Below are 20,761 nucleotides of genomic sequence, written 5' to 3' on the forward strand. Positions count from 1 at the left end.
ATCAGTTCCCACTTATTGATAATGGAATCTGCACACAACCGATGAGGGACAATCATAATTGATAGTTGCATAGAAGTGTTCCTAACACTTGACAAAAAATTATGATGTATTTTGCATTAAAAAATATACAACAATAATAAATAGAGAAAAAATATGTTTGTGTATTCGAATGTGTGTTCTTGAATTAACAAAATTTTTCTTCAATAATGTGAAGACTTTACGTGTATTCACATTGAGATCAATCTCTATTATCAACTATTTAATGAGAGGAACTCTAAAGAGCAAATTCTCAATCTACTTTTCAAGTCTAAATGGTTTCAACTTTTCTAGTTTGTGTCCATGCACTTTGCTCTCAAGTATATGATTTTATTTGTAATGTTAAATAGATGTGGATTTGGGTTTTTTTTCAAAGAGAAAAAAAGAAATATTTTATTTAAAATAATTTTATATCTCTATATCTTTGTAAAAATAAAAACTATCTCATATCTTTTAGTATAATACAACAAAGATAATTCATAATTAATCACATGACTAATTACAATAACTAATCACACGATCTGATCCTCATATGTACTAATATAATATTATTCTTGTTTTATGGACAACTTTCACATTTATAAAATAATATTTTTATATTAATTACATTCATGGTGTTGGCAAAGAATATAACAATATTCTACTAAAATATTTATTTGATTAAATTAAATTCTTTAATTTAATTATCAAATAAATTATTTTCTTTTGCAAAGATGAAAACATTTGTTTGTGTGTGACTCCCTAAGTTCAACACTAAACCAGTATTAAATTAATCATAATTAATTTACTAATCAAGGTGGGCGTCTGACAACACTATGTACCGTCCGGATAGAATATAGTAACATCTTCTACCTTCAAGAACCAATCGATAGAAGAATAATGTAATATTTCATTCCATCATTTACAACTCAAGGTTAACTCTAGAGTATATTATTACTGTCAAACTCTAATAAGTTAACACATTATATTTAATCAGTGAATGAATTTAGAAGTTCTTTTCTTTTTTCATTCAATTGATTAGGCCAATGTCTTAATTCTATCATAGAATTCAAACTCATTACCTAGAGTTGATAAATTCCTTCTTGATTAATCGTTAATTCTAGAAGTATTTAATCATATCCAATATTCATTCAACTAGTGCCCTACGATATTAGGTGTCTGAAATTAAAATATAACAAATAACTTACTAATTACTATGATAATTTCATGTCAAAGAAAACTATTATATTTCTTGAGAATTTCCTATTGACATATCAAGATAATATTAACTATTAGAAATTCTCAATTGAGTCAGTTCAACCATGACATGCACATATACATCATATATATATAATTTAATAAATGAGATCTATTAATCTTTATCCAATAAAGATCATTACATATATATTGATCTATCCGGATTATTGATATCCTATTCACAATAATCTTATAATCGAGAACAATTTAGATTAAATTTATAAAGAAATTGTTTCTCATTATTATAATCTCTATCACGATAACAAGTTTTTAATTTTAATGAAGGACTTGTCAAATTAATAATTTAATAAAACAATAAATATGATAAGAAAATAAAGAATAATTTTTTACTAAAATTGATAACATGATGGATTGGATATTGGACACACATATTTATCCTCCACAATAATAAGGTTTAGAAAATCATTTTATGATATAATTGAGGGCAAAGAGGGAAGGTTTCGGGAGACTCTACTTGGGAAACAACTTGATTATTTAGGTCATTCTATCATTGTCATAGGTTCATTACTTTCATTATATAGATGTGGATTTCCTTGCGAAATAGCAATAGAACTTTTCTAGACATTCCTAATTTGTGGTCTAATTCGAAAACATTTTGCTTCAAATATAGAAATTGCTAAAAGTAAATTTCAGGAAAAAGAACCGATTGTATGAGAAATACTTCGAGAAGTTATGCAGAGACATCCTATATTGCTAAATAGAGCGTTGACTCTGCATGGGTTAGGTATACAAGCATTGCAACCCATTTTAGTAAGAGTACAACCTATTGTGGGACAAAATGTAATGTGTTTATGTAGCTATTGGTCAAAAAGCATCTTGTGTGACTCAAGTGGTGAACACCTTACAAGAAAGAGGAGTAATGGAATACACTATTGTAGTAGCTGAAACAATGGATTCTCCAATGCTACATTATCATACCTCGCCCCTTATATAGGAGTAGCTCTCGCTGAATATTTTATGTATCGGGACGTCACACTTTAATTATTTATGATGATCTCTTCAAACAAGCACAGTCTTATCACCAAATGTCTAAATATTTTTTTTAAAGGCTAGTTATGGAATCGATTCCTGGGGAACCAATTTCATAATTGTTTTTTTATGGTTTTTGTTATTTCTTTTAATATTTTGTTTTTTTTATTTTAAATTGTTTTTGTATTTTTAATGTCTTTATTTATTTATTTAGTTTTTAATTTTTTGGGTTGTATTATTTGGATAAATATTTTTTTTTGTAAAAAAGTCTTTCCTTGTAACCCTCTATATATTTATCCTTGTTTCATCCATAAGTTTCCTCGCTTTCCCTCAATAGCATCTATATTGGAAATTTTAAATCAAAGGAAATAAATTGCATGAAACGTTATTGCATATTTTTATGTTTCTAATCAATAACATCTATAATGGAATTTATAAATTAAAGGAAACAAATTGCATTAAAATTTATTGCATATTTTTATGTTTCAAACGAAATATTATGGATTATGTTATAAGAAGTAATTATGTTATAATCTATATACTATTTGTAAAAGAAAATCCCCTGGAAAAGCCTATTGTGCCCTTACCTAAGGTTGTGATACCTGTCTATTTCCTTGGTTTTTTGGTCTTTTAACTTTTTCATTTCCCACTCCCTTGATTGCTCCACCTATATTGTTCCAGTATCTTCTTTTCCAATCTTCATCCCAAGTCTTTTTGGTTTTCTTTTTATTTTTCCATTTCTCTTTCTCCCGTGGCAAAATGCTCCTTTCTCTTTCTCTCTCACTCACTTTCTTTCTCTGTACAAGTTGGAAGCTTTCTCTCTCTCAAAGCAGCAAGGTCCTCCACCACCATCACCTCCAATCTCCGTCTTTCACACAGAGAGAGATACTATGTGTGAGATCAGTTTTTGGTTCATGAATTTCTTTTCTCTTCTACACAATTCCAAGCATCTATTATTGGTATTTGATATATTTCATTCCTTTCTCTCTCATATATTTTTTTCTTCTTTTAATTTACTATTTTTTGGTTTATAAACGGTCACCCATGATGCGGATTGGATTTTGTGTTGTGCAGGTTTGAACAAGTTTTGGGCTTTTGGTGGTAATGTGGTGGCTATGGATAATGACTCGTGTGGAGTGGGGTTCATGGCGGAACTGTCCAACGAAAGTAGCTGCAAAACGGTGAGTGCGACGACTTTGCCGTTTGCATGTGAGTGTGAGTATGAGTATGGTGCGTGTGGTGTGCATTTTTATGATTATCATTTTTGCTGTAGGTGATTGATGTTTTGGAGATGCTGGTGCGCATGGACCCTTCGGACATTGGTATTAGGCTTTTGGAGCCACTCAAGGCGGAGTTCCCTATTTTGAGCTATGCCGATTTCTACCCGGTGATGATTTTTTTGTCTTTGGTGTTTGTGCGCTTAATGTTGTATTTGTGTTGACGCAATTGGTTGGCGTTGTTGCCGTTGAGGTCACGGGTGGACCTGAAGTTCCATTCCACCCTGGAAGAGAGGTATAATATCGCAAGTTTTTAGTTCTCACGGTTGGTCTCTGTTATTTGATTTTGTTATGCCTTATTGTATATAATAATAATAATAATAATAATAATAATAATATTGTTCTTCTTGATAATATGCAGTACCAAAATCAATTTGAATCGTTAATGATATGCAGTACCAAAATCAATTTGCTGATATAAAATACTTTTAATTTGAATACTAATTTTGCTGATATAGAATACTTTTAATTTTACATGCAGCGAAGAAAAATTTCATCCTGTGATTCAAATTTCTTTTCTGAATATTGTCATTTTAATTTTGCAGGTTAATATATAATACCTTGGTAGAGTTGTGTTCAACACAAATGACGGGAACTGATTCACACACAACTATGATTGATGGCCTGGGTGTTGCTTGATGGGGAGTTTTGCCCCAAAAAGTTTCAATTTTTTAGAACAAGCACATTCATAGGTACTTGAGATTCAATATTTCCCCCCCTAAATTTCAAGTTTTTAATATGTTTAGTCAATGTAGACATTAAACCAAATGATATACAGTTCCAAAATTAGAATTTTGGGGATCCTTTTTTATTTGTTATATATGACAATGATGATTTTTTTGCCTTTGGTGTTTGTGCACTTAATGTTGTGTTTGTGTTGACGCAGTTGGCTGGCGTTGTTGCCGTTGAGGTCACGGGCGGACCTGAAGTTCCATTCCACCCTGGAAGAGAGGTATAATATCGCAAGTTTTTAGTTCTCACGGTTGTTCTCTGTTATTTGATTTTATTATGCCTTATAATAATAATAATAATAATAATAATAATAATAATAATAATAATAATAATAATATTGGAATTGTACTGCTTTATCCATGTATCACAAGATTCAAAGTGATCTACAATTCATCACATGATACAAAATTGGTTTTTCCTATGTCTAAGTTGGTTTTGATATTGATATTCTCTGCTGCAGTCAACCCAAATAGGAAATCAAATCAACATAACAACAATGGGAGAAGTTACATGTTTCCTTTTTCAAATACTAGCACTTCAGAGGCTTAACAACAACTATGCTCTCGACTTTGTAGTTGATAGATACACATGCAACATTTGTTAATGCAAATACCATTCAACTACCTGTGTCTATGATCATACTTGATACTACAGAGAAATTATTTCTTTTGGATAGGCAATAATGGTTGTTATGACTGCCATTAAGAGTATATTGTTGTCACTGCTATTTTTGTTTGTTTGTTATTTTCATGCAATTCAGGTGGAAATGGAACTTACCAAATAGTTTGGTTAGAAACAAATTAAGTATGTGAGAGTATGTACCATCAATATAGTCGCCAATGTGGCTTTCAATTTTTCTTCTTCTCTGTTTTCAAGGTTTGGTTTAACTTCTACATGAATTTGTAGGAACCATATATTCAATGTTTAATTATACACATGCACAAATTATAGCTAAATCATATATGAATCCATTGTAATTGGTTTTACTTTGTTGTTGTTGTTATTAATTTGCCAGGTCTTGCGAGATGTGGAAAGAGTTGCAGACTAAGGTGGCTTAATTACCTAAGGCCAAACCTCAAAAGAGGAAACTACACCAAGGAAGAGGAGGAAACTATTATCAAGTTACACAAGCTTGAAAAGAGTTATGAAATTGTAAATCCTATTTTTTAATTTTAAGGGAGTTTAGTGGAAATTAAATAAGAGGGACAGAGGGAAATAAAAAAAGTGATAAATGTAATAAACAATGTGATACAGTTTATTTCAGGCAATAGGTAATGTATCAATTATGAAATAAAATAATATAGAATTGTATGTTTTGCAGTTTTGAGTTTCCCATCTTTTTAGCATGATAGTATGTTGCTTTTTTAATTTGTAATATTGTTGACTTTCAAAAGGAGGTGACTGAGATTTTTGAGTTTGGCCACAGAAGTGGTTTTTCTGTAACTTCAGCATTCTCTATATAGTCCCAAAATACTTGGATAAAAAGTTAAATGGCAGTTGGTCTGTCAAAAGATGATATTGAATCCAGGAAAAGTAAAATGGGCATACAAAAATTAAGCATTCCTAGACTCTTAGAATATGAGACCACTATTAGAGTTAACTCTTGCATCTTTTTTTCTTAGAATGATGCTCCTTCATTTCTCTTTCTTTTTAGCCTGTTCTAGCCTTCTAGGTTATATTTATTTATAAATCTTTGGATTACTTAATTTTGATGAGACCTTATATGGTGTTACAGGCAATAGGTACATACCATTTTATGTGAGTTCGTTGCCCTGCTTGATATTGTTGGTTCTGCTTCTCCAGCATAGATATGATTTATTTGTTAAGAATGTAATGGATTTAAACTTTCCAATTCAAAGTTAGTTTTCAAGTTTATGATTGGGTGAATGAAGTTGTAATTTTGAGTAGGAAACTATAGAATTTAGAAGCATTATGTTGGTTGCTTTGTTATGCAGAGAATCACTCAGGGACAGAACAAAGTGCTAATTACTAATAGAATGTGGGCTAGGCTTCTATCTTCAACAAATCTGCCCAGCTTTACGATTGCTAAGACTGTCTCTCTAAAGAAAAAAGGGAAGAAGAAGCAAACGGTCATGTCCCTGAGTAAGGGCATTGTTCAAATAAGCATTTGGCTTAGAAAGAAGTCAGCAAAATTTTTCATCCTGCTATATATGTACATGTTTATTGTATTCATTTTATCTTATATCTATTAGAAGCTTTGTTTGTCCTAGCAATCTGGCTTTGACCTTTGTCACAATTTACCTATATGGCAAAGTTTTTGTGTAGCACTTTAGGTTGAGTGACTCCATTATCAATAATCTACTTGATCAAATACATGTTTTTAGTTCATTAAACTGCTTGATTATCTTGAGTTTCACGCGAATCTTAGATTGTTTACAACTATATCTGTTGATTGTTAACACTTTTTCACTTCGTGCATGTTACAAATTTTCATGTATAGCATTGGCTGGGATGTCTACTGAGTATCTTATATATGGATTTTCTAAAGGAGGTCTAGATGACATAAGAAAGGTTTATGCAACTTTTTACTTACTTTCTTAGTGACAACATTTGGAAAGTTCACATGGAATTGCCATTATTATTATTATTATTATTATTATTATTATTATTATTATTATTATTATTATATGATGTACATGCTTCTTTTTCTTTTTCTTTCACTGCAGCTTGGTATCTAATTTAAAAAAAAATTCAACCTTCCATAAATAACAGCAGCATGTTAAGTACATTATCTTAAGTACGTTCCTTGCTCATAGTGCAGCATAAAAGTATAACCTCTTGAGTTTTTTTTTAAAAGGAAAAGTATAACCTCTTGAGTTTTTTTAAAAGGAAAAGTATAACCTCAAATTTATTTAACTAATTTAGTTCACCTATTTTTAAAATCAAGCAGATTTAGTTGTGGTGTTTTTCTATCTAGAATTCTAAATTCTAAATTTCTATTTAAAATCTTCACAAATTCAATTGATTATTGTCAATCTATTTTTCAGAATAGTAACAAATTAAAATTTAAATACAAACCAGATTTGACCAAAATTGAGTTACATTAATTTTACCTCAATTTCAAAATGGTTTTACATCAATTTTTTTAAAAAGGTAATTTCAAGACGTCTTTGATTGTGTTTTTGTTTTTTTAATCTATTTTATACAATAATTTTAAAAATAGAGATGTTTTGATTTTTTTAGTTTTTTAGTCACCATAACATTGGGTTAGTATAAAATATTAATCAATTTTATTAATGACTAATTTTTTATAAAGGCATATATTTATTACTACTAAATAAGTTATTTATACTAATACAACTTAGTTTTATTTATTAATATTATCTTATTCATATATACTAATAATATTAACTATTAAATACTTAAAAACAATAAATATATAATAATACTAAAATAAATATAATATTTAAAGTTAGAAACTTGGATAGTGAAGTAATCCCATCAAAGTCATGGAATAATGTACAAGAGAGGATGAGACAGGACTATCTACACATAGAAATTCCTATGATTTGTACTCCAAAATGTGGTTTCAATTGAGTTTTGATCCTTAACATCTATCCAGCTATTGAGTAAAGGGAACACACTCAAGCTCAACCTCAACCTCCAACTCAGCCCTCTCAATATTTTGTAGCATATCTGAGATTTCCTGTTTGATCTTCCCTTCATCAAGAGATATGATACCATCTCTAATAAGGGTGTTGTCATTGCTTGCTACAAATTTTCCAAGTTGCAATATATTTAATGTTTAATATTTAATTGATTCGTGTTTCAACCTTATGGATTTATCTCTTCTTTCTTCATTCTTATTAATTTGTGTTTAATTTTCTTCTTTACAATTGTAGTCATGCTATTCTCATATTTCTTCATTCGTTATTCGCTTCTGCGATCTCTTCTCTCCAACATGAGTAGGTCAGGGCAACCACGGGATTTGAAGACGTTAATGTTCCTCTCATTGATAACTTGAATTTTTTTTAACAAAAATTCATGCTCTATTACACTCACTGCGCATTGGTCTGCAATTGTTTGATTTCTGTTTGTTGTAAACATTTATATTATAAATGTTAAAATTATTTATTATTTGTTCAATTCTTTGGTTTTGAAATAGGTAGCGACAATTCCTAGAGAGAGAAAGAACCAAGAAAAAGAGATTGGAGAAGAAGATAACAAGCTCTGATAAAAAACATTTATATTATTATTATTATTATTATTATTATTATGTAGACTCTGTTCTTCTATTGTTTTTTAGTTTATTTTCTAATTAGAGAATAAATCAAAAGAATTAGGGAAGAAAATAAATTATTGCTTTGTTGAGTGGATGTGCAACTTGACGCGCAATATCAACAAAAGATATTATTATTATTATAGTTATTTGTTTCATGTTTTTCCTTCCTTACTGATTTTTTTCCGATTTTTTCCCCTTTTTGATTTTCCCACTTGCAAGGTGATTCACGAAAAACATTTGGCCGACAAGTTTCTTTCTTTGTGCTTTATTTTATGCATGTTTATTATTATTATGATTATTATTATTATTATTATTATTATTTTGATGGAAGGTTCAAGCTATTTGAGAGGTACTTCAACTTCAAATTTCATGCTATTCTGTTATAGATTTATCTCTTCTTTCTTCATTCTTATTAATTCGTGTTTCATTTTCTTCTTTAAAATTGCAGTCATGCTATTATCATATTTCTTCGTTCGTTATTCGCTTTTGTGATCTCTTCTCTCCACCATGAGTATATCAGGGCAACTACGAGATTTGAAGACATTAGTGTTCCTCTCATTTTTTCACCTGATTTTTTTTAAATAAAATATCATGCTCTGTTACACTCGCTATGTATTGATCTGCAATTGTCTGACTTCTGTTTGTAGTGAACATTTATATTATAAATGTTAAAATTATTTTTATTATTTGTTCAATTCTTTGGTTTTGAAAAAGGTAGCGGCAATTCCTAGAGAGACAAAGAGCCAACAAAAAGAGATTGGGCAAGAAAGCTCTGCTAAAAAGATATTATTATTATTATTATTATTATTATTATTATTATTATTATTATTATTATTATTATTATTATTATTATGTAGGCTCTGTTCTTCTATAGTTTCTTGCTTTATTTTCTAATCAGAGAATAAATAAAAAAGATTAGGGAAGAAAATAAATTGGTAATTAGAAGGCAAAAAGATTGGGATGATAGTGAGACTGATTAAACTAACATTTATAGTTTACAATTTTTGAGAAATTTTTTTGAATGATGTACTTTGAACAATTAGTTAATTATAAATATTAACTTTCTTCATAATTTACTTATGAATTTAATTTTAAGCTATATTGCAATTAAAAAAAGCTTACAAAGTAACTTGAGGGTTCTAGAAACGTTGTTGCATTTTCTGTTCTTGATATGGCTCTCTTTTCATCTATCTCGCCGTCATTCCTGTAGGATATATCTCAGCCTCCACCGCCACATTTACCTCTTCTTTTTTGGATTCACATTTCTCTCTCTCCGCTACGACACACTTACCTTCAGGTATCTCCACTGCAACACACTCACCTTTAGATATTTCCTTCTTCCTTTTTGTTTTTCTTTTTCTTTCACTGCTTTATTTTTGGAAAAGTTCCATTTGTTTACCAGTTTGTCTATATAGTAATCCTACATTTCTTTTAATTCATTCATCAAAAATCAATTGGCGGAACCACCCGTGCGTATGTACGGGTTACCGACTAGTAAATAATAATGGTAAAGAATCAATCATACAATTTATCTAAAACAAATTAATCGTATAATTAATTTCAGCCAACAACATTTTATTGATTCCAAATATTTTACTTAAATTGTTCTATCTTTAAGTTGAATCATAAAGAAAAATATCTCATTAACTTTTCGAACATAAAAATATTTGGGCATATTCAGATATTATTCTAGAAGTTGGTACTAGATAGGTTAATCCTCACTAAATAATCTATTTTGGCCAATGACAACATTTTCTTTAAACTCAAGTTTGTTTTTTCTTATTGGTCATCTAAAATAAGCTCAAGCTTGTAACCCATTTAAAGAAGTTTCTCACCTTACTAAACTCAAATTATAATTGAGTCATTATTTTTTACTTTTCAATTTTTTTAATGAAAAAACATCATATTGCTCTGCTGAAATTTTAAAAATAATAATGATAGTAAGGTATCCCAAAAATATAAGCAATATAATTATCTAAATATTTAAATACCTCACTTAACCTATGTTAATATTAAAGGGGGAAATAACTTTTTCTTTTTTATAGTTTGAAACATTTTCCTAATTTATTGAGTGAACAAAAATGATAATAGAAACAATAAAAAATCTCATTTTTTTTAATAATCCGAATAAAGGGTTAAAGTTCAAGTAAAGAGTTTTGTACACAAAAAAAAAATACAAAAAATAAATATTTATCAAAATGATACATTAAAAAATACAAAAACAATTTTAAATGAAATAAAAAAATAAAAGAAATAACAAAAACCATAAAAAAACCATTTTTATAATTGGCCTTAAAAGAAAGGAAGTTTATAAAAAATAAACGGATTTTGTGAACTATTGTAAAAAAATAAAGTGAGAAATTAGTTTGGGAAAAATTATTTTCTCACTTGCTACAGTAAAATTTATCATTGGAGTAAATGTTTTTGGGGTTGTATTAGCTGGGTAAATATATTTTTTTTGTATTTTTGAGGTAAAAAACTCTATAGTTTATCTATTATATTAGTCATGTTGGAATGTACAAAATAAAAAATATAATAAAAGGTAAAAAGTAAAAATATCTATTTTGGTCTAAAATTTTATTCGAATAAAATGATTCATCTTATGTTTCTTTGCTTTCTAATTTTCTCCTTAATTAAATAAACATATTAACTTTTAAAAACAAATTATTTGTTTATATATATATATATATATATATATATATATATATATATATATATATATATATATATATATATATAATACCCATTTTTAATTTGATTCTTACAAAATATTAATTGAATTTTCATATATTTATTGATTTTCAATTATGTTACATAATACAAATTTTAAATATAAAATATAATATTTTTTATTTCTATACTTGCCAATTATTTTTCATTTAATTTTTATCACATAAGAAATTGTTATCACTAAACAAATGTCATTTATTTTCATTATGCCAATAATGTATTTATAATTTGACACTTAATTAAAAATTCAAAAGTATTTTTAGGAGCAAAATGATAATAAATAATGAAGTTCATGAACCAAAATATTAATAAACAGTTAAATTTAGGGACTAAATTAATAATAAATTATTAAATTTATATAAATAAAAAAAATTTAACTTTTTTGACACAAAACACTCGTGACATCCATGTCTATGACACGTGTCAATCATCATCAACTGTCACATTATGATTGATATCGTTAAGTAAAGACAATCATTTGAGTTAATGAAAAGAAGTTAACAATAAAACTAATTTGTTACAATTTTTTATAAATTCAAAAATAAAATTTTAATTTTTTTATATCTAACCGTTAACACATCATAAATTCAAGAATGAAAAAAAGGATAAATAGTCACTTTTATTCTTTGTATAATTCGTTGACAAATGTACTACTACAAGATGAAAATACAAAATTTAGTATCTGAGAAAAAGTGCAATGAATATATCTTGTTAACTACTTTTTATCCGTCATTGTTAATAAAGTCGTGTTAACTACTTTTTATCCATCATTGTTAATGAAGTCGCGTGATACAGAAGGACAGATTTGTCACTGAAATGATAAACAACTTATTCATAATATTTTTTGACTTTTCATCTTTGCACTTCATTGATGGATACATCAACCCTGAAACAATACAAAATTTAGACAAAAAAATATATCGAATATTAATAATAAATTGTGAGGAATGATTATTATTATTATTATTATTATTATTATTTAGCCGAAAGTTTTATGATTCAGCACCATTCGCATATAATAACATTTGACCAAACCAAAATCCCATTCATCCCCGTCCTCGGCTCGATCGAAAGAAATACACGCCAGAATGGGACTCCTCTCGTTCGTGTTTGGAGGCTTAGGGTTCATTCTCATCGGCGCTCACGAAGCCCTTCTTCACTCTTCTCCTTCTTCCCAAAACAAGAAAACCAAAACCCTCTTCTCGATCTCTCTGGTCCTCTTCTCCTCTTTCTTCATCCTCAACTCCACGCTATCCCTCTTCGACGCGCACAGCTCAAACGACGCCGTTGGCGCCGCGCTCCAGCTGCAAGTCCTATCCATCGCGTTCGTCTTCCTCTTCTACTCCCTCCTCCCCCTCCTCAGCCTCAGCTTCACTCTCCCCTCTCCGCTCCTAAACCTCGTCGGCGCGTTCGCCTTCGCCGAAGAGTTTCTCTTGTTCTACCTCCAGCGCAAGGACCCCAGTGGCGTCGAGAATCGTTACTACGATCTCCTGCTGGTGCCCATCGCCGTGTGCGTGTTCTGCACGGTTCTGGAGCTGGGATCGCCGCGCTCCGGCGTCGTCGCCAAATTGGGCCGCGGCGTGGGCCTCGTTCTTCAGGGGACCTGGCTCATCCAGATTGGCCTCTCACTGTTCTCGGGCTGGGTCGCGCAGGGTTGTGATTTGCATCATGTGAGTAGGGGAAACTACACGTTGAGGTGTAAGGGGCACTCTGAGTATCACAGGGCGAGGGCTATCGCCACGCTTCAGTTCAATTGCCACCTCGCGCTCTTGGTGGTGCTCGTGGTTGGTTGCTTCTCAGTTATTACATCCAGAAATGGAGGAGGAGGAGTCTTCCTTGACAATTTTAATGTTTCCACGCGGTATGCGCCCCTCGGTGGCGCTGAATTGCAGCGGTTTGAGCACTCACCAAACTTCACTCTGAACTCTGATGACGATGGTGATGATCACACACCAGAGGATGACAATGTGGGGAACAAGAAGGTGGTTGTTGTGGAGCATGCTGTTAATGGTAATGGCGTATTGCCTCACACCACTGAGTGAATCATGTTATGTTAAGAGAACAATAGTTCAAATTGTATAAAGGGGCCGGTTTGTATTGATTGTTTTTGCTGTTTGCTGTGTCTTGTGTTTGGCATGATAAAATAGTACAATGTGCCGTAAATTGCTTTGGATTGAATTATGCAATTCGGTGTTGTTGTGATTCAGAGTTCTTTATAGAGCATGTACGGTCTTATTTGGATTTGAATTTTGTTTGGAATTTGGGACTTGGTTGCCATCAATGTAAACTTTTTTAGAAATGAAGTAGTATGTTCTGGAGAGAGTAGTATAATGAAGTTCTTTGTGGGAGACTTACTGTGTTCCGTGTGCTATTTTCCGAGTTGTATGTAGTTGTCATTGGAATTGTTCTGCTTATTATTGTATTGGGTTTGTTTGATTCATTATAATGATCTTTTTATGTTTACCTCTGCCTCCAATTGCTTCCCATCGAACTTTCTCAGTCTGACTAAAATGTTCAAGTAAAATGGTTTTTAATGAGCATGAAAGCGTATTCTCTTGTGTAGTTTTTAGTCGAACAGCCATTTCTTGAGTATGAGATTGATAAAAGGACTATGATAGGGACTTGGGTATTATGACACTACACCGGAAGCAGATTTTAGTGGCTGTTACATAAAATCACCCTTAAAAAATTGATTACCATTGGTCAGGTAAGCGATGTTGAGATTTAAATTTTACTGGCGATTGTGAACCTCCTTAAAGTTTATTATTATTGGAAATTGTTTTATTTTAATGTAATAAAAAATGAACTATATGAATCTAGGAAGATAAGGTCTGTTTGGAACCGCCAGTCGATGAATTAATTTTTATGTTTGGTGGCACTATGTTTCTATTTGCTTTCGTGTCGGATATTTGTGTTCCTTCTTCCGCAACCACGAATGTGTACCTATCAATGTTGCCAGCTACCACGAATTGGCCCACCAACGACCACGTCCTGTGTGACCGCAGTAGCAGGTTCGTCATCCTCAAAATCTCTTTCCTATGTTTTCTATTTTATAACTGAAAGAAATGGCATCAACCCCATTGTGTCTAATAATTTTCAAATTCATATAATTAATAGAACGAAGTGGATAGGGATTTATACTGCCAATGACACGGGAAGTCTTGCCTTCTTTTCTGCGTTTTCTATTATATTGATTAAACTTCATAGCAGCTTGGTGATTTCATGATTTTTGTATAGATGTATGCTTATTTTCTGCTGTTATGCCTGCAGTCTGCACAGGCTATATGTAGGCGTAGTGAATTTTGGGTGAATCTCTTCTCATCATGTGGTTTTACTTCAGTCTCTCATGAAGGAAATTCCTAGCTTGACGTGCACTGCATTTCAAACTTAGCTTGATGTTTATCCTCAAGCATATCAAACTGTAATTAGCATATGACTTGAATTATAAGGTATGCATGTCACCTGCTCAATTTTCTAGGCAGAGTACATATATAACATCTCAAAAGCCAACCCGCTACACATCAACAACCTTAAGAACACAAAACAAAATATATTCTAACAAAATGCCTAATAAATCATAATCCCCATCTGTTACCATGCTAGCTAAATTAGCCCCACACGAAGTACGATGACTTAGGAATAAAAGAAATAAAAAGAGCAATAAATATCAGTATACATGGACCATGTTAAGTTTGTGATAAGAAAGTCCATACATACCATATAACCTTACTGCATTCGGTTGCAAATTTGAAATTAGACCTCCTTTTGTTCAATCCCAGCAGCATGTGATCTAAACATATAGAATGAAATGTCTCTTGCAATGTTCCCATTGCATTTAATTCTTGTAGAATATCATATTGGAATGCTTGTTAGTGTGAATTGATTATTGCCACTGTGATTGGCGTTTGGCATGCTATATAGGGCTGACTAACTAGTTATAATTACTTGTTAGTATATTGTTGGGATCTGCCATTGGTTGCTTTGGCTGGCTGTTTGGTGTTTTATGTTACTAATTACCTTTAAAAATATTTAGTTAGAAATTTGGATAATTTTTTTTATTCTTGCACATGGTTTGGCACATCCAATCTTGCCCTGCTGCAGATTCTGTTTCTGCTGCCGAATTTGCTTCTTTCTACTTCTGCATGTCTGTACTTCTTCATTATTTACAATTTTGATAGAATATCTAGCAAGGTATCTTAGATGTCACATATATGCATGTAGCATGTTTTGATTGGTAATCATACAAATTGAAACAAGTTGCATCATGCTTCTAATGAGAGAACAAAGATGTTTAACAATGAGCTGTTGTGGTTGATGATTCTAAAGTATACGAGGATTTTAGTTAGCCTTTGTTTGACCCTTCACCTAATAGGATTTTAGATGCCTATTATTTTGAAGTCTGGAAAGATTCTGTGGGGTTCTGTTCTTCTTGGATTTGAAAATATGTGGTGGCAACTTCGCTCTTTTGATAATCAGATAAAACCAAAGGAGTAAAGCTGGTTTACAATTATGTAGTGTTTACAATCATAGACTCATTCAGATGGCCCTGTATGCTTATGAAATTCTTGAATTTTTCGAAGTTAAGGGAACCAGAGGTTTATTTTTTTGAATGATGAGCAACATGATGAAGTGGTTTCATATCACATCCTGTGATTTAGAATCACTCATGGTCTAGTCGTGCGGTTACATTCTCTTACATGATAAAGAAGATATATCCACGATATTATCTATGTTTTTGTTCTTCCAATAAATTTTTCAGTTGTTGCTATAGATATGTAATTTAGAATCACTCATGGTCCAAATTTTGTTTCTTCCATCATTCTTAATCCAAACTTGGAGGACCCTTTTACATTATTGATGGATGTGTCCCATAGAAAGGTACAATATCTTATATGCCCAATTTGAGATATATTATGTAATATTTAAGTTCTTTGTGTATTAAAATTTTTAAAATTATATGTATTATAAAAAATAGAAGGAATTTATATGTAATACGTAATAAAGCACAACCTGAAGGCTCGTTGAAGGTTGGATTTTTTAAGAGTTACTTACCTTCTGCTCAAGGTGCTTGGACAATGAAATTAAGACAAGATTAAATTGAGGTGGTTGTGTTGATGATGATCCCATCAAGTCTTTGTCATGTCTATAAATACGGGCATGCGTTGTTTATTGTGAAAAAGTCAACATTTATATTGTCCTCGATTATATTTCTTAGCCTGATGATTGATATATGAAATTTAGAACTATCACAAAGAACAAGATTATCAAGTGAGATAGAAAATGAAGTTTATTGAGGATTTGTGTATTAATTTATGCGTTATGTAAGTATAGAAGATAAAAGATACATTTTACTTTGAATATGTTATTATGCATTAATTCTAAAATCATCTTGTTTTAGTAGTTTATGAATGATAACAGCAATGCACAATCAAATTATATTTCTGCATTTGTGCAAAGCTTACTTCAGCAAGCAAGAATGCCGACTGTATATGTGAATGGTTACAAATTTTGAACCTTAGGATGAAATCTCAAAATAGTGGTGTTTTTTGTAGCTTTGGAACAAAAAGTTACGCAAGTGCAGGTAAAAATAGGCCAACAGTAGGTTTAGTGTCTTATTATGAGAAGTCAGTAGATATTGTTGAACTAAACTACGATGGTTAATTCGTGATGACTTTGTTAAATGTGAATAGGCTATCACTACAAATTTTAAACACGTTAGAAAGAAATTATTGGTCTTCACCTCAATCAACTTTCGACTTTTCTTTTTGCACCAATTATTTTTCTTCTACACCCCACATATTTTTTATGAGTTCAACATTGTTCTTACGTATAGCCTATATACGGATTGTCAATCCGTATAAGTCATATAGATTAATCAGTATGAGTCATACAAATTGGGTCTTACAGATTGACAATCCGTAAGGTCATACGGATTAATCTATATGGACCATACGGATTGACAATCTGTAAGACTATTAATCCGTATGGTCTTACAGATTGATAATCTGTATAGGCTATATATAAGGAAAATGTTGAAATTATAAAAAAATATGTTGGGTGTAGAAGAAAAATGATTGGTGCAGGAAGAAAATTCCATCAACTTTTGTAATTTGATTGATATGGGTATGAAATGAACCATACATCTAAGCTTGTGAATCTCAATTGATATATTATGTGGAGGATAAGATAGAAGAAGGATGAGTGAATCTAGTAGGTTTAAAATCAATAGATTTGTTTGATGAGGGAGGATGCTATGAAGACAACTTATGAGAGTGAGATTTGTCAACAATAGTGGCCTTGCATTGGTTAGATGATTATAAGTTCAATTCTCTAGGTTTGGTGTACATGTAGAATTTGACTAAACATAATATTAAAAATTTTCTTTTTTGTATTATTATTTCTTTTTATAACACTTTTTTTTTGTTTTTGTCTTATTATATGTTTTGTATCTTTGAAAGACTTTTTGCTAGATATTGTAATTGATGATCACAAGTTTTTTCAATGATTTTGTTATTGTAAATTGGTTCTTTTCACAAAGTGTGACACTAATAGGTCAAAGTTCCACTTCAACCCATATGAAGTTGTTACATCATCCATCTAAAGATTCACCCCATGATGAACCTTTACCATATCATGACCTTTAGGATCTAGATCCTAAGACTTTGTTAGTGGTAAATGACAACATTAGACAATTTAGGTGAGAAGAATGTGTTAGTTTTCAAACATTTTATTATATTATTTGTTTGCATAATAGTGAAATCCAATTCATATTGAATTTTTTTACAAATAATCAAGGAGAAGTTGTTGTAGCTAGAGATTTGTTCCGCAAAGACATGGTTATAATTCCTTTAGAAAAAAGTATGTTGGGAGGCACAAATGACCTTATAGGCTCTTAGGAAGTTTTTTGAGTCAAATAGCACAAAATTGCAAATACTTTTCCATTAGCTATAAAAAAATGGTTTCAGTTCACGTACTTTTGATGAAACTTGATTTTACTTCCCAAACTTCAACTTTATCAATTTGATCACAAAAATTTAAAAAGTAGTGGTTTTTGGCCCACCTCAAGGTAAAAACTGTCTATGATGAGGAATGAAATCACTGTTTTTCTAAAGTTTAGGAACCAAAAGTATAGAAATTAAACATATTTTACTCAAAAAAATGGCTTAAGGTGCTTAAGTCCTTGAATGATTGGGCTCGGGACAATGCCAGTAAGGTGTAAAATGATGTCTTTCTTGCTAGTTATAATAATATTTATGTTTTTATTATTATATATTGTAATATCTAACAATTGTCTATATCTATATACTATCTAATAAAAGAGAAGACCATTAAAAACCTTGTTGTGCTCCTATTTAGAATTTTGACACGTGACACTTTTTGTGGTTTATTGGTCTTTTTACCCGTCCCTTTTTTTGCATGGTTTTTTGTTGTCCCCACCACGTGTCGCTTCCCGATTGACGGATTTCAACTTTCCATTTAATTTCACTTAATAATCAAAACTGCTCACGCCACGTGGCGCTCCCTGATTGACGGATTTTAACTCTCTATTTAATTCCACTTAATAATTAGAACTGCCTTCTCTCTCCTGCATTTTCTCCGCTGCGTTACCCTCTCTCCCTCAATCTTCTCTTTCTCCATCTTTCTCTTCCTCAATCTTCTCCTCTTTTCCTTTTATTCTTTTTGTTTCTTCCTTCATGCAGTCGATTACTAGCGATTCCGGCTTCATGTAGGCAAGTTGCAGCCTACAATCCGAACTGAGGATGAGGTTTTACCGCAACACACACTCACCTTTAGGTATTTCCTTCTTTCTTTTTCTTTTTCTTTCACTGCAACTTGGTATCAATGTTTTTTCAACCTTCCTTTTCTCTGCGAGCATTTTCCGCTATGGCCGAAGAATTTGTGAAGGGCTCTGTTCATCAAAACGGTGTCGCTGTCATAACCCTCGATCGCCCCAAAGGTATTTCCTTCTTTCTTTTTCTTTTTCATTCACTACAGCTTGATATATAATGTTTTTTTTAATTTTTTTTTCAACCTTCCTTTTCTCTACGTCACTATAATATGACAACAACATAAATCAATATCAATAAATATACTATAACCCGAGCATAGTATATCCCCCTTATTTTGTTTTAAATAAATCTGATTGATACCTAATTCTCATTGTTACAATTTTTTTCCCACTTCATTCTATATCCTTGTATCATTTGTGTCTCTTCATTTTTTTTTAATTTCACATATTTTCTATTTTTTTGGAATTCAAATTGCATACAATTGTGGCTTTATTGATGAATTCTATTTTATTATGTTTTTTTTCCTTCTTGATCAAGTGTGATGATGTAATATTTTTTTTGAAGTTTTTGTCAGCATTTCTCAGAGTCATAGATGATGGGAGGAAGAGCATTAACATGCAGGTATATATCTATTATTTTGCACTTCAATCCATATTAAATCTCATGATTATTGTCTCATACTCATTCCAAAGAAGAATCCCTTCTTACTTTTACTGTCTCGTGATTATTGTTTCAAACAATTCAAATTTCAAATTTTAAACATCTCAACTGAAATATCTTGTTTTACATAAATTTGATTGATACCTAATTCTCATTGTTACAATTTTTTCCCCACTTCATTCTATATTCTTGTATCAGTTGTGTCTGTTCATTTTTTTTAATTTCACATATTTTCTATTTTTGGAATTCAAATTGCATACAGTTGTGACTTTATTGATGGATTCTATTTTATTATGTTTTTTTTCTGCTTGATCAAGTCTGATGATATAATATTTTTTTGGAAGTTTTTGTCAGCATTTCAGAGTCATAGATGATGGGAGGAAGAGCATTAACATGCAGGTAAATATCTATTGTTTTGCACTTCAATCCATATGAAAGCTCATGATTATTGGCTTATACTCATTCCAAAGAAGAACCCCTTCTTACTTTTATTGTCTCGTGATTATTGTTTCAAACAATTCAAATTTCAAATTTTAAACATCTCAACTGAAATATTTTGTTTTACATAAATCTGATTGATATCTAATTTTCATTGTTACAATTTTTTCCCACTTCATTCTATATTCCTATATCATTTGTGCCTATTCATTTTTTTAATTTCACATATTTTCTATTTTTTGGAATTCAAATTGTATACAGTTGTGGCTTTATTGATGGATTCTATTTTATTATGTTTTTTTTTATCAAGTGTGATGATGTAATATTTTTTTTGGAATTTTTGTTAGCATTTCAAAGTCATAGATGATGGGAGGAAGAGCATTAACATGCAGGTAAATATCTATTGTTTTGCACTTCAATCCATATTAAATCTCATGATTATTGTCTCATACTCATTAATTAGAAGTAACACATGAAAAGAAAAAAAAAGATGGATGAGAACCACCACATACTTGCAGCTTCTAGTTGTTGGGCGAAAGCCATTTGATTTGTCATATGAAAAACATCAAAAAATTCATCAAAGAAGATTGAGGGAAGGCGACGTAATTTAGACAATGTGGAGATGCCGC

At 30.9% G+C, this 20,761-nt stretch overlaps 1 protein-coding gene and 1 long non-coding RNA gene across 2 annotated transcripts; both read left to right on the top strand.

Moving 5' to 3' along the window:
* The first annotated feature begins 12,271 nt into the window (after positions 1–12,271).
* LOC102662861 (uncharacterized) lies at positions 12,272–13,562 on the top strand. Its single transcript, XM_014772118.3, has one exon. The coding sequence runs from the start codon at positions 12,333–12,335 to the stop codon at positions 13,284–13,286; it is 954 nt and encodes a 317-aa protein (XP_014627604.2). The 5' UTR covers positions 12,272–12,332; the 3' UTR covers positions 13,287–13,562.
* A 6,043-nt stretch (positions 13,563–19,605) lies between these two features.
* LOC121174094 (uncharacterized) lies at positions 19,606–20,720 on the top strand. The gene is made up of 3 exons (XR_005889866.1): positions 19,606–19,655; positions 20,039–20,093; positions 20,480–20,720. It is a non-coding gene; the product is annotated as an uncharacterized lncRNA (long non-coding RNA).
* The last annotated feature ends 41 nt before the right edge of the window (positions 20,721–20,761 follow it).

Source organism: Glycine max, chromosome 19 (assembly GCF_000004515.6).
Source record: "Glycine max cultivar Williams 82 chromosome 19, Glycine_max_v4.0, whole genome shotgun sequence".
In the NCBI taxonomy this organism is placed as follows: Eukaryota; Viridiplantae; Streptophyta; class Magnoliopsida; order Fabales; family Fabaceae; genus Glycine; species Glycine max.